General features: G+C 42.3%; 1 protein-coding gene across 1 annotated transcript in view; it reads right to left on the bottom strand.

Moving 5' to 3' along the window:
* Positions 1 to 4,234: 4,234 nt before the first annotated feature.
* The window catches only part of KDR (kinase insert domain receptor), a 30,718-nt gene continuing 19,642 nt past the window's right edge, over positions 4,235 to 15,310 (bottom strand). The window contains exons 22-30 of the mRNA XM_059844814.1: positions 14,114 to 14,214; positions 12,632 to 12,754; positions 12,380 to 12,491; positions 11,890 to 11,989; positions 11,668 to 11,773; positions 10,440 to 10,591; positions 7,130 to 7,226; positions 6,943 to 7,031; positions 4,235 to 6,060 (exon numbers count right to left, since the gene is read on the bottom strand). Coding sequence (XP_059700797.1) covers positions 5,856 to 6,060; positions 6,943 to 7,031; positions 7,130 to 7,226; positions 10,440 to 10,591; positions 11,668 to 11,773; positions 11,890 to 11,989; positions 12,380 to 12,491; positions 12,632 to 12,754; positions 14,114 to 14,214 — 1,085 coding nt within the window. The 3' untranslated portion in view covers positions 4,235 to 5,855. The remainder of the gene's footprint in view (positions 6,061 to 6,942; positions 7,032 to 7,129; positions 7,227 to 10,439; positions 10,592 to 11,667; positions 11,774 to 11,889; positions 11,990 to 12,379; positions 12,492 to 12,631; positions 12,755 to 14,113; positions 14,215 to 15,310) is intronic.

Below are 15,310 nucleotides of genomic sequence, written 5' to 3'. Positions count from 1 at the left end.
GTGGATAATCCATCAGAGGACATTAAACATAAGGGTCCATTGCTGGTTCCGATCACTTGCCCAACTGATCAGCTCTTAAACCATAGCCCGAACATGGTGAACAGAGAAATAAATGGAGCAAATCTACAAGTGAAAACCTGGAAAACTTCAGAAATTGTCTTTCCTAGGAATAAAGGGGCATATTTCTGCATGAAATATGCACTATAAAGCAGCCTCTAAACGACTAGCAGAAAGCAGTGCTGGTGTTCCAATCCAACAGTGCAGCCTGAAGGTCTCTAACAAGCAAAACCCCTTTGTTCTTCCTCAGTTCCTGGTGCTGAAGCACAACTCTCCAGGACCTATGCATATTTGAAAAGGATATACACAATTATTAAAACTTTCTTCCAGTTCTTGGCTCCTCTCCCCCACTCCATGCAATGCAGCACTGCCAAGCCCAGGCAGGTGTCAGTCCCAAAACCAAGGCCACTGCTGCCTGCTGGCCCCCATCAGCTGCAGAGTGAACCAGGGTCCGGTACACTGGGAATGAGTGGTGGAAAACAACCTGCCATCTTCAGCCTCAAACAAGTCTGATAGAGGTGAAACATGACAGATAACCTTTGCTGCTGCAGTACATGACACAACAGGGGGGTGGAATACACCAAGAAATGAAAGAAACTCCAACAACCAAACATGACTTGTATTCCTCTGGTTATTCCCAAATGGGGAGATGCTGCAGCTGAAAGTGTGCCTTCAGCACATACAGAGGTTACCCTGTGGCTGACATCCTGCTAGTGAGCTTGGTGCCAGCAGCACAGACTTTTCTGTGCTCCACTATCCTGGCACCATCACAATAATGGGCAATGCTGGGCCAAGCAGAAGTTCAGGCTGCCAAACCCTCACTGGTACTGCTGCCTAGCTGGGCAGGATGAAAACTTCCTTATGTCTATCTACAGCGACTGGCAATCATGCTTCTGACTGTAGTGTGAAAACAGACCAAGAGAAATAAACTCTCTTTGTGAAACCATTGCTAATCACACCACTTAGCATGACTATACTGAAAGAGAGAGCAGCATGGAGCCCAGGGAAACAGCTTCGTAGGATGGTGAACAGATTCAGCTTTCCTTGGAAAAGATAACTGAACTTCATTTCATCCGTTCCACCTTTGGAGAAAGTCTTTTTTTTGAACCGAGGCTTAGGAAACTGCATGGCACTGCCATTTAACGTAGCACCAGAGCCTGCATCTAACATAACAGCTGGGTCTGGAAACTGAATTAATTTCCCCCCCACTCCTCCCCAAAACTTACAGAGCAGTCATCATTCACCATAACATGTCATCCCAACAAGCTGCAGGGCAGAGATACCTCACATTTGAACCAACTGGTGGCAGCCAGTGAACAATGTCTAGGTAACCAGAACACCCTTCATCATGAATCTGATATGTTTAACAGCTAATTAAACCTGTGTAGGGATTAGGCTTTACATTGTACAGTTTTATGGCAACAAAACCTGAGCTTCCTAAGATTACACTGAGCAGCTCCTTATCTCTGATGCCGAGATGTTTATCAGCACCATATGTTACAAGCTCCTGCTATGTTTCCCAATGACCTTCTGGGACTTAATCAGCCTGAATGTCAGGGGTTGAGGAGCTGAGGACATATATTACAACACAGAATGCAACACTCAGCCAGGCAGAATAAAAATACAGGGCTGAAGTCCAAAGAAAAGGTCTTTGTTGGTTAACTTCTGTCCCTAATAAATTTGTCAATTAGAAAGAACAAACGTTAACTTTGTTTTCCTTGCCCTTGCTGTTGCTCCGTGAGGTCCCACACTGCGAGGTAACACAGGGTGTGTACTCAATTATCAGCGATGAGGGGAAACCTCAGATGATTCATGGCTTGGGAATGTTTCGCATAAAAATAGCAAATTCCAGCTTTATATCTGGAGGCTATCCATGCTACCCAGTTATGTTTTCCAGTCTTGGAACCATAAAAGAGATGCCATGAAGAGGAAATTTTTGTCCCCAGTGTCAGCAGCTCTGATTGTAGTGATTTTAGTCACACACTGCTTTTAATAAGCACTCTGAATTAATAAGCACTTAAGAATTAATAAGCACTCTGTCCCAAAAGTATCCAGGCACGGTCTTTTGGGATGACCACGTCAGAAGACATGGAGTATCATCCTAACATTATTTTCTCATGTGAAATGCACTTGCTTGCAATTGGAGACGCATTAACAAGAAAAGCTTAGGCAAGGACTGGATTTGCCAAGACATTTCCATGCAAATGATGAGATACATTTTACAGTATCTCTTGCAGGGAGAAGGACCTACCTACTATTCTTGAACACCCCTGCATTCTTCAGCTGGGCTGTGTTTACATTGATAAGGGCTGACATGAGCCATCTCCAAGCCATGAAACTGCCTATTCCTGGCATGGCTGTGCTTGATTCCCCACATCCTAACCCACCAGCAATTACTGCTCACTCTGGCTGCTCCTCTGAACAAGAGAAGTCAATCCCATCACTGTTTCTCCTCACTCCAACCCAGCTGCTCACAGTGATTTGTTTGGATACATAATTTCCTAAGTGTCCCTTCTATTTATTCTAGCTCACTGGGCTCAGATCCACGCTAAATTTCATGGATAAGGATGCTGATCGAAATGTTGACTGACGCTTTGCTGCGTGGCTGCAGGATAGAGATAAAGCTGGGACTGGCTTCCAAGGCATTTGAAAATCTGTGCATTGTATGTCTGTTGTTTCATTGAAAATATCCCGTTTGGAATTTAAAGCATCCCAAAGACAGATGTGGCATGACTAGGGTTTAGCTGAATGTGCTGTATTGAGAATACAACAAAAAGTCCAGGTGTTTTAAAGGATGTAATAGCCATGGTTCAAGAAAAGAATTGTGTTACTGGATGCCAAAGATATGAACACATTTATAGAACCTTTGCTTGTTTCTGACAGTGATTATATGGTTTGGGTTGATTTTTTTTTTAGAAACTAATTTCCTTTCCTAAAGCAGGTGTGCGCTAGTTGCCACATTTTCCAGGCATATTTAAAACTATTTGGACCCAAAAGGGAGTTTAATTGGTTGACAAGGATTGTAAATGTGACCTTAGTAACTGACATGGCTATGTCTTGAAACTTCATTAGTCTGCATTGTGGTGGGAGGTTGTTCCAAAGGTACTGTGAGCACACAGATATCTGACTGTCTGTATGTGGCACATATCATGTGTTACACCAAGCTGGAGAGCGAAAAAAAACTACAAAAGGATATGTTTAAATTGAACATCCCAAACCTTGAGGAATGCAGGTCTAGGGCAGATGGATATCAATGACACTTCTTCCTCTCCACCTCAGCGTCAGGACTCTCCAACACATGGCTCGTCAAGGTCCGGCCAGTGTCAGTATTCCATGTCCATTGTGTAATAATACATAGAAGAGCACTTTCATTAAAGACATTGAAAAATATTGCAGAGGGGGGATGTTAAAGGATGTAGCACTGTCTGTTGAGAATACTCTGCTGGCTAGACTCTTGCCTGGGAAGCAAGGCAAATGTCAAATATATGTGAAATCCTTCCTAGAAGGCCTGATGCATGACCTAGGAAGCGTCTTCCTTTTTTTTCTGTCTGACCTCCCTGCTCCTGATTTCCTGGCTATAAAATGCTTTACATTTAGGGGGAGAAACATTTACAGCTTGACATCTCATAGCCTTGCACTTGGGCAATGCACATAATGTGTAGAGAGCATTAGTCCCATGTTCAGCCTGAGAAGAATTTAGCAGCGAGATCTCTCACTTCCTAGGCAAATATCCTCACTAGGCACTAGCCTGTCTCATTTCAAACTGCAATAAAGAGAAGGTGAATTAAAGTCTGCAGTTTGTGGCTTAACTTCCCTTGCACTGTTTTTTAGCATAAGCTGGGATGTCCCTAGCAGTGGACAGCCTTGCCCTCAGAACAAAGACCTACACAGTGCAGAAGAGAAAGTCAAAAATTGGACAACAAAGCGAATAGGAAGGAGCTTTAAGTATAGGTTTAAAATAAAGGAAGACTTCACTGCACAAGAGCAGGGACAACATTTAGTCTGTGAGAAGTGAGCTAGGAGAAACAAAAGTGGGAAAAGATGAATAAGGCTTTAAGGGAAAATGCCACTCCCCAGGCAAAAGCCACAACACAATTAGATCAACCATCCCCAAAGGAACATCATAAACTCATTCAGAGAAGATTCATCTCGTACAAGCAGCCTCTTCCTCTGGCCATTTCTCTAAAGGTATTTATTGCCAACTGCTAAAAAATCACTGAAGTTTCTTAACTACACGTGCCTACTACACGTTCGTAGACTTGAAACAAGAAGTACTTTAGAATATACTAAATTACTTTAGAATACATTCCCTGTCAAAAGATATAACAAAAGAAAACAAATCTACTTGTATCCCCTAGCTCTAAATTTCCAGTCCCTTTTAATAAAGTGAAAAGTTTTAGCTATTAAAAAATTTTGTGACCTTTGAAATGCTACAGAACACAGATACAAAATGTGAATAGTAAAATATCTGTTATATAATATATATTTATATTTTAATATATTACATTTATTTCTACATAAAGAGGCTATAAATACTGTATATGCCTTATATTCATGGTTCCCAGCATTTGACATTATAGCAAGTACAAACAAAAAAATACTTATAAAAATACAAAAAGAACTCAGTAGAAATAGCTTTACATTTTAAAATCTTGTAGTTCTCATTGTGTCTATCAGTAGAGTTCTGGGACTACAAGAGCACAGGTAAGAAGTTGTCCAACAATTAGGCACAATTTCATCACTCGGAGAAAATCAGAGCTGCCATGAAACCAGTCACGGATTCCCAAGGCTACATAAACTGAGATCTCTGCCACTGCAAAACAGACTTTGAGTTTTCAAAGTGAAAAAGTCAGACTTAAATCTGAGGGAGGGGGAATGAGATGAGAAGGCAGGGTGCCCTCAGGATGCCCCACCAGAACCACAGTGCTTCCTGTGGTCCTAGGGTGAACGACATTGCCTTTTCTACCTGTTGCAGAGGCTGCCCGAGTGGGGATCTGGGGGGAGGGGAGCATTTTCTGCAGCAGTTTCAGGCAGCTCAGAAGCAGGTAGGCAGCTGGCATGAGTGAGGGTGCTGGGGATAAAAGGGGAGCAGAGCCATCCTCAGAGGTCAGGCATGGCCCTGCTACTCGAGTCCCATCACTTGGCTCAGTGCTCTGCCTTCTCCCTACTAACCAACTTCACAGAGAAAATGTAACTCATGAGGACTTGAACAGCAGCCTTTTTCCTCTGCCAAGGACAGAGACCATCACCCCCACCTATATTTAGCCCAGCCTATGTTTAGTCTCAGGCCGTCAGAGTGCCAGAGCCTTGAGCTGGAGGTTCCTTTTTTTGTTTGTGAAGGTACAAGCAAGGAATAACTCTGAGAAACAAGAAGCCAGTGCCGTGCTGTTTCCTTCCTGGAGTCCAGCCACAAGGGGAAAAACAAACAAAAAAAGCCCCACAAAAGCAGGGATGTGCCATTATTTCGTACAAGTAGGAACAGTTAAGTCGAATGCCGTGACGCCGCCTGCATCAGGCAGATGCTTGACATCACCAGGCTCAGCCTGTGCCATGGGGTTGGCACAGCCCACACACCACAGCCAGGGCTCTGCACCCTCAGCCACCAGTGTCTCTTGAGGAAAGAGCCCCGGCCTGGCACGGCACACTTTTGCTGCCAGATGCTTCGGCATCATCTTCAGGAAAAATAAGTGTCTCTTCTTAGTCCCATGGATGCCATCTTTCAATACATCAAACCTGAATACCACCAGCCCAGGCAATGAAGGCACATCCCAGGGGGAGCTGGAGCTGCCAGCTTCAGCCTAGAGCGGCGCGGGGCTCTCGTAGGGGAGCCCGTGAGCGCGGCAGAGCGGGGGCGAAGCCTCCTGCGCACACAAGAGCTCGGTCTCCTCGCTGGAGTAGACGGTGGTGTCCATGTCATCCGAGTGGTATCCCGACTGGTACCCACTCGTCTGGTTGGAGGCCTCGGACATGACGGACTCGTTACTCTTGCTGGGCACCAGCGTGCTGCAAAAAACAACCAGAAACAGGGCTGAGAGAGCTGTGTCCTCTGGAGGGCAGGTGGGCGACGCTGGATGGCAGCTGCTTTCCATCACAGCAACAACCAAAGCAAAAGGCTGTACTTAAACCTGGCTTCAAGCCTTTTTAAACATGCATTTGATTATAAGGAAAGACCTTTTCATATGCCCTAACTTCACTAATGCATGAAAAAGATGTTTAATTTTATGACGATTCAAGGAGTTAGATTGCGACTGCAGATGAAATGGAGAAAAAGCTTTTAGAAGCTTTACTTCAGTGTGGTGCAATTTTAACTGCAGTATATCTTCATCTGCACTGAAGTTGTTCTGGAAAAAAATAATTCCTAAGAAGCTCTCAGAGGGCATACATGAGGTTTCAGCTCCATGAGTGCCACTGTGCTTCCTGTGAACTGCACAATGAAACTCCGGTATAATGTTCTGAAAATACACCCAGGTACATCCTGAAAACTTGAGTCCCAGCTATTAGGGGGGAAAAAAAAACCCAAAAAAAAAACAAAAACCAAAACCAAAAGCAAACCAAAACCAAGAGCTGTTCATCAGTTCAGACTAAGCTCACATGCTTAGTTGTGTGCACCAGCTCAGTACCTTCGAGGGATGGTTGATGCTATTGCAGCTGAGAAATACAAGTCCTTTCTGGGTGCTGACTGAGGCTTCCAAAAGCTGCATTACCTCCCCTCTCCTAATACCAAAAGCAGATGACCAGGCATATTGGGCACAATTTTGCTTTCTGTTTTTGAAGATACTTTAAGAAAAGATTTTTTTTCTTCCAAACAATTTTAGAAACCAATCAGTCTTCTGACATACTGCAGTAAAAGGTCAAATTCAATTCTATGTGCAGCCCAAGCCTTACCTAAAGGGCAATTTCACTTGTTTTTCACTCTCTTCCAATGCCTTCAGCTCTTCAGATGCAAGAACCATCCCACTATCTGTCTGGTTTTCCTGCAAAGATATGGGAAATGCATTAGATGGAAAAAGATTAAAATCACCAAAACAAAAGTGTCAACAGAAGGAAAGTATGTATAAATAGACAAACTCACCTCCTGAACAACTTTTACAGTGGTTACCAATGGGACATCTTCAAATGTTTTCACGCTCGCGGGGCGGCTTTTTCTCTTGCTACCTTGTCGGTACTGACTGCAAAGAAAACAAAACAAAAAAAGTTTGTGTCCACTATCCACAACTTGGCTGCAAACAGCACAATGATATCAGAATCCTTTTATCTCTCTTCAGAGAAGTTAATCCTTTTGTCAAAACATATTATGCAAACTTCAAAATATCTATTTATTGAAAGGGATGAACAGCCTAGAAAGTGGCATATTTCTGACCTTTTGCTCCTGACAATATTGATCTCTGAGCAAATTCTAAGAAATGGCTTTGAGAAAACAGCTTCTTTCCTCATTTACACTGGAGGGCTTAACTTCCTGCAAGCTTTGCTTAGAACTATAATAAACAGAGAAGCCTGGAGCACAGACGTGTGTCTCGTTCTTTGGACTGCACTTCTGAGACCCCTGGCTGGACCTAGGACAACAACAGCAGACTCAGCACACTGCTGCCCTTAAGCTGTGGGGATCAGGACAGGGAGTGATAAATCTCTCTTGAAGGCTCTTCTCCAAAAGAAGCCCTCTGGTTCAGGATGACATCCACAAAAAATATTGGACAAAAAAATAAAATTGACTTTCATGGAGATACTAACACAGCAAACAAAACAGCACCCTCAGCTTTCTGCCTAAGTGAAAATGGAATGAAATGGATAGTGTCCCAGTTAAACGGGGCAAATTTATGTTCTTAACAGCTAATGAAGGAAAAGCCATGGAGTTAGTAGAGTAACCTCCATTCACTTGAAGTGCAAAGCTGGAGACAATTTAGAGCATTATTCCCCACTTTTCCCATTCTAGCTATGCTGAATCCTGCTTATCTCCAACAGACATTTATTTGAATTGGTGGGGATTTTACAAGTTCCTCGAGTAGCCTGCTCATGTACTCAATCACAATTCAGAACATTTTTCAAATATTAAACCCAAGTATTTGCTCAAATAAAATTTGTCCTAATGCTGGGGACACAGAACAATTATTTAACACACTCTTTGGAGCAAATTTTTATATACTGAAAATGGTTGCTATATTCCCTCTCCATTTTCTCTTCCTAAACTTAACAAAACCAGTTCTTTCAAGCTCTCTGCACTGGCCATGTCTTCTGCTCCTTTGCAGTGGTATAATCTATTTCCCACCCAACACTTCCAGGACCAAACCACCAAATGGACAATCTAGTCCATGAAGCCTCCTGGACACCCTCATCTTGCACAACTAGAAGTTCATTCCACAACTTGCCTTCTGTGTTTGGAAGCTCCCCGCGTGCCTGCATTAAACACACACAGAGGCATAGAACTGCACAGCCAGTTTTCCAGAGTGGTGAGGGCTGAGAAGCCCAGCCTCTTGATCCCAATGACCTCCCAGGTATGGGAGACCCACCTCTGCTCAGCCCAGACAAGAGCCAGCCTACAAGGGGTGCTGTAGATGCATCAAAATGCATCTTCTCTGCTATCATCCGGGTCGACTATTCTCCCTAAAAATGAAACTTAGATTATTGTGACTTGATTTGTTCTTGACAATTCCATGCTGGCCATTTGTAGTTAATTTGTTTTCCTGTAGGCATTTATCATTATTTATCTGAACATTTATTCCAGGATTGTTTCTAGAATTCAAATTAAACTGATTGCAGAATTACACTTTTTCTGTTCTTTCCAAGAGTAGGCATTATATTTACACTGACTCTTCTCTACCTCACCTGACTGTTTTTAATGACAATCTTTCAAGGTTCAGAAATCGCATATCTCTTTCCTATGCCAAATAGAGCAGTTGTTAGGAGGTCCTGCTGATTTTATTTATATCAACAATCTAAGCATTCTTTAATATTCTCCATGTTTCCCCTGTGCTTGCTATCCTCCTCTAGCTTTGATTTAGAGATTACATTTTTCATAGTTAGTACTTTTGGGAAGATTGAAAAAGACATCTCTGAACAGATCAATCTTTCCTACTACTGGCATAGCAAGATCCATGTCTACAAAATCATTATCAGCTACCAGAACATAAGAATAAATCCCCTAAGCATGACTTAACCTCCTCACTTTGCCTCTCCTAGCATGGTTGCCACAAGTGCTTTCACAATCCTGTCAAATTGTAAGATGAGAGAAAAAGAGATTCAAAGTCTCCCTAGAATGTTGACAGAGTGCTTTTACTTCTGTTTATAACAGGAAATGGGGACAAGAAAAGCCATATAGGAAGTATTAAAAGTGGAAAATGAGCGTGATGGTTTCAGTGCTAAATCATGCTTTTTTTTCTTTTAAACATGTATAGTTTGAACTGCCCCACTACTGAAACATGGGGTTGAGAGTTCAGCTGCAGGACCATAAGTTCACCTGAAGAGTGAAATGCATTGTGCCTACATAGTCTTTTCTAGGAAGATATAAAAATGTTATCCTGCTCTACCCCAAATCATTGGGAGCTCCATCTGTGGTTCTAATACAAGCAGTGAGGCAGAGGTCTCTGCTTCAAGGAAACCACATGAAACCTGCAAACGGAGTCTGTCTCTACCCTGGTGGTCACATTGCTCTTTCTACCCTCCTTCTTCTGAGATTGCTTTGAAAAATTCAGGGCTCCCAGCATCTCAGTGGCTGCATTGGATGAGAAAATGCCTTTCTCTCTTACATCACATGCCTCAAAGGGTCCAACATAAGCCCCTGAAGTGGATTAGTACAAACTCCTTACTGGAAAGTCACCTCTGCCACGATACCCAAGAGCATCTACCATTGAGGATGCCCTACGAGCCCACCAGAAGGAAGCAGTGGACAAAAACCAGTGACAACATTATTTATGTCACATTTCTCTTGGATATTTATTCATGAGGTGTTTTCCAATGTTTCACTTCAGGAGGAAAAATGCCAGAGAGGTTATTAATGACAGCTCTATCATCATTAATGGTCTTGGCAGCTGCAACACAAGAACACTGTGAACCCAACTGAATTGGACCAGTAAAACCTTCTGTATGTTCTGGTTCTTTAAAAACAAACAACAGATATTTTCATGGGTTTTGCTTTTTTTTGTTTGTTTTTGAATGAGAATACCAAGTCTTGAAAGGGTAGCAACAATAAAAATAAATAAGAAAATCACTAATTGGGACGGTAAGAAACTAGCTGTTGCCTACAAAAGCTTTACAAATTCCTTCTTATCCCTATGGAGAAGGTTAAATATGGACCAGGCAGCTGAAGTCTCTTCCTTTCATTTTCCCTTCCCCCAGCATGAACAAAACCTTCCCAGAGGCCCCAGTAGGATGTCCACCATATAAAATACCTAATTCCTGCTGTGTTGTCATAATGGAATTTAGGATCACAGACTTCCTCTTCCTCCCTACAGGAAGCAGGTGAAGTTGGGAGAGAGAGACCCGAATCCTCTTCCATATTCAATGATACTGACAAAGGAAGGACAACGTAGTCTTTACCATCCTGTAGAATTCAGTGAAAAAACACAAAAATTAAATAGGCTGCAGAGACTCACAGACATAAACAGATACATGCATGTACTTGGAGAATGCATCAGCCCAACAGGGTGGGTGTTTTTATTAAACTATGAACATTATGCCACCTTTGCAGGAGCAGCTACATTAAAAGAAGAAAGTTTAATAAGAACCACTTCCAAGTAGTTTTAATTTTTTTAAAAATAAAATTTTATATAATATATGTAACATAATGTATAAACTGGACTTTTTATTGTTGTCTTTGAAAAAATAAAATTATACCTCATTAATGCTTGAATCTCAAACAAAGAAAATGAACCTGACAGTTTAGAAGGGCAGTGTAATTCCCATTATCACCGAGAGGTTACAAAGGGAGAGTCTGTCTAATATGGAGCACACAGCCAGATCCATCCTCCTTCATTTCATGGGCCCACATCTATAGCCCTGGCCTTGTCCACTTCCGTAGTAACTGAAGAGGAAGCCACAAGATGGAGAGCTTGGAAGGGAGGCCCATGTCCCCACCTGGTCGTGGCGGGCTCTCTTACTGCAGTGCTTGCACACAGGTCATGCCTTACTACACTAATTTGCATGGAGCTGCTCACAGGCAGTGAAGTTCTTGTATCCCTGTTTTCCAGGAGAGCCATTAAAAGCACTGCAGCCCACACCCTCACAGACACAAAGATAACCATCTTTGGCACAGTAAGATCAACAGGAGCTACCTGCTGGAATGCATCTGCAGCGTGCAGAGAGATCAGCAGCAGAGCAGGCAACGGAGCCTGTGCCAACAACTCCCCAGCAAAGACAGCAGCAGTGCCATGGGAAGCTTTGCTGGCAGGGCAGAATGGCTTTTGGTTACCACAACACAACCTCTGGGATCTTTACACCACGAGTCACTCTCTGCTAGTCAGAGACCCAACTGCTGGTCATTAATGGGGGCAGCAGAAGAAGCCCAGGCTCCCTGACAGCTCCAGCAGACAGTAACCAGCTATGGAATGCTGTGATGGCTGGCAGGACAGGACACATCCAGCCAGTGGTTTTAGCCACCAGAGAATACAGGTCACGTACCTGACGGACATTGGCTTGCAGTAAATTCCCCAGGTGCTCCACTAGCTCTGAAAAAGTTGGTCTCTGCTTAGGATCTCCATGCCAGCAATCCAACATTGTTTGGTATCTGGAATGACAAAACCAATTAAAACACCAGCATGAAGAAAACAGCACCCATTGCTCGCTCCTGCACCTGCTAGTGGTGTGGACTAAATGTGGGCAGATGGAAAAAGAGTTTCTCACATTTCTGGTGTTGTATAGTCTGGTGCTCTCATTCTCGTTCCTTCTTTCAGTCTTCTGCAAAATTCCTCATCAATTTTCACTCCAGGGTACGGTGATGCGCCTAAAATGAAAGCAAACAGTAATTTTAATGCATTAGACTCTTTAAATTTTGGGATTAATTTTCAAGCAAATAACTTACTATGGTTTGTGTTAATAAGACAATTTGGTGTATTTGGATATGTAAACAATTTATATTTATGATGGAAACAGCAACTGAGTGAGTAAATGAGGCACATCATCACATATTGAAATTGTATGAAGAAGCATTTCAAGCCTATGTTCCTACATTTGCATTTCAAAGAAAATTTGAGTATTTTATTTTGATGGAGAAAATATACAGGAATTTTTCAAGAAGTAAAAAGAAAATGCTACAGATGTTCCAGGAACACTTCAACTGCTTTCTTCAGACTCTTTTGTTTAGAGATGGCTCAGTAAAATTAAAGTGACTCACCTAATGAAAATATTTCCCACAGCAGAACTCCAAAGGACCAAACATCACTCTGAATGGTATATACTCTATCAAAAATGGTTTCCGGTGCCATCCATTTTAGGGGTAGTCTGGCCTAAAAGCATTTCCATAAACAAAATGGTATCACAATTTAGTAAAACACTGAATTTCCAAAAATCTCTTTAAAGGAAAAAAAGAAAAAAGAAGTTCTGATTTCATCTTAATTCTCTATCAAACAGATAATCTGAAACTTACATCTCCTTTCCTGACGTAATCTGGGTCTTTGTAGATGTCTCGAGCCAAGCCAAAATCACAGATTTTGACCACGTTATTGTCTGACAAGAGGATATTACGAGCAGCCAGGTCCCTGTGGATGCACTGCAAAGAGAAGTAAACAACTTCATGTGCTGCCTGTCGTCACAGCTCTGTCCACAGGGCTGATTTCTTTCACATATGTGCTCTCCTACCCTCAAAGGCCAGATAATTCTTAGAACCTTTTAAGAAAAAGAAACCTCAGCATCAACAGTTGCTGATTTTAAGTGCTCTTTTGATGGTCACAACTGATTTGGCTCAGGGAGACTTATGTTCCCAAGTCCAAACATACGTCTGTTTATCCACTGTGCAGAGAGGGCCTTTGAAGTTAGCTAATTAATTATCCTAAGAAGCTAACACAAAACAGGTTCAGATCTGATTACCTTTAGATTTACTTAGGTTCACTCAAATCTGTGTACTCCACTATTTCTCTGAAAAACACCATACTAAAATGCTGACTTGATTCCAACACAAACTAATCTTTACTACAGAGAAAGAAGTCCACATCTCTACATATGCAGAACAGCAGCTTAGTTAGCAACCCAAACACTTCAGAACTCAAGCCCCAATAGCCTGAAGTAAAAAAAAAAAAAAAATCAGGGTCTGAAAGTGGCTTCAGATTTGCTTCTACTATGGATTGAAACTGCAGATTCTGGGAGTGGGTATTTTTACATTTGCACATCAATCGGGATGTATTTGAGAGGCAGACAAAAGTATGTTTTTAGAAAAAGACTCTGAAGTCTGCTCTTGAACACCTAGCCAGCACTCTAGAGCAGTGTTGTATATCCTGCTTCTATTTTCTATTCTCATTTCTATGTGTTTTTCGTTTCTATACAGCTGCAGACAATTCCTCATTCTTGCTGGAATGGTCATCCTTTGAAACATGTACACAACATATTCAGACTCAAACCACAGAAAAATACTTCTAGAAGGAGAAAATGCAGGTGAGGTGCTGTTGACTGCCAGGGTGTCCTTGGCAAGAGATTCTCCAAGGAGTCATCCCTACAAGTTTCATAGCTGAGTATTGTCTCTCCTCACATTGCCCTTCCAATCCCAGTGCACAAGGTACAACCAACCTCCTCAGAGCAAAATCCTTTACTCTTTTTTAGCTCCTCTTACCAGGGATTTGTCCCTAACTCCTTCAATTGTCCTTTTAAGTCAGTTCCCCTCCTCCAACTACTTAACCATTCCTCTATGAACTGGTGGCCCATAAACCTTACACAGATCACTAACATTTGTGTCAATAAATGCATGGGCTGTTTCACTCTGTAGTATTAATGATTTGGGTATGTCTTAGAGCAAAAAGAAAATGTTGGGGCTGACTGCCAGTCCAAAGATGAACATGCTGTTTCCTTCTATAGATCTACAGCATTACTTCCTGCAGTCAAATAAATAACATGCCACTCTTCCTGAGAAGTTCCTTACTTTGCGTGAAGCCAAGAACTCCATTCCTCTTGCCACCTGGAAGCTATAACAGATGAGGTCCTCCATGGTCAAAGGGTTCTTGCAAAGGTCTTCAGGACCAGCTGCAAAGAATCAGATGACAGTCAAACATGCCCTTTGTCACTGTTTTCACCAATAACTGCTTGTTTGGTAAAAGTCCATCTGAACCTTATGCCACACTGGACTGGAAGAGCAAATCAAGCACTTTTCTTTTAGCTATATAATTATCACTAGCAACCCGTTTTACATCAAACTAGTCTTGTGCAAAATAAACTTTGAGACGACGGGTTATACACTAGGCCTCCTGCTTATTTCCAGAGGAAAGATTTGCAAAACAATCCCAAAAGAAAAACAACTGAAATTCAGCTCACAGATTCCTAGGACAGTAAAGCTTTCTCTGGTTTCAGCAGATGAATTTAGAAACCAAGGAGAGGGAGGCCCCACCTAGTCCTTATGAGGAAAAAAATATGCCATAGGGAGAAAGACTTTGATTTGTCAAGAAGCCCTGCTAATTTAATGTAGAAGAATCCTAACCTCATCATCTGGTGACCTAGAGGAATAACGTATTCAAATATCCAAAGATACCTAGGCATTTAGCTCCTGCTGAGATAAACAACTCTGTGACTTTGTTCAGCTTTTGATTTAAGCAGACATCTACCAAGAACTACAACACTGGTGGCTAAAACCTTCACCAGAAGTGCTCCTTCAGGTCTTCATACTTCATGTAATGCCCCAGCTCAGAGGGTCAATGTTTACACCAGGGACTACTGGAAAGGGACCAAGATGGTGTGGAAATGCATGAAGTGCATGTTTGACATTACCTATTAGATTGGATTGAAACTGCAAGATCATTCTCCCTGTTCACATAACTGATGTATTCTTTGCACTAAATGATTTTTAGTAGCAGTAGAGGTACAGGAAGTAGAGGTTTCCTCACAACCAGTCTGATCTCACCCCAAGGTGAAATTAGCAGCCTCTGAAATGGCAGCAGTGAGTATTTCATGCTGCATCTGCCAAAGGAGAACATGGCAAATGCATCAGTGAAACCACTGCAGAGGATATGTGCATCCTGGGGAGGCTTTGAATGAGTGGATAATTCAGGCTTCCTGTTCCTGACAGACCACCTGGGCCGAGGGAAGGCAAAGCAAGCTCTCTGCTAATAAGCAGCAAATCAAATAG

Source organism: Haemorhous mexicanus, chromosome 4 (assembly GCF_027477595.1).
Source record: "Haemorhous mexicanus isolate bHaeMex1 chromosome 4, bHaeMex1.pri, whole genome shotgun sequence".
NCBI classification, from domain to species: Eukaryota; Metazoa; Chordata; class Aves; order Passeriformes; family Fringillidae; genus Haemorhous; species Haemorhous mexicanus.
Note: the sequence above shows the minus strand (reverse complement) of the source record. Positions and strands in the feature narration are given on the sequence as shown.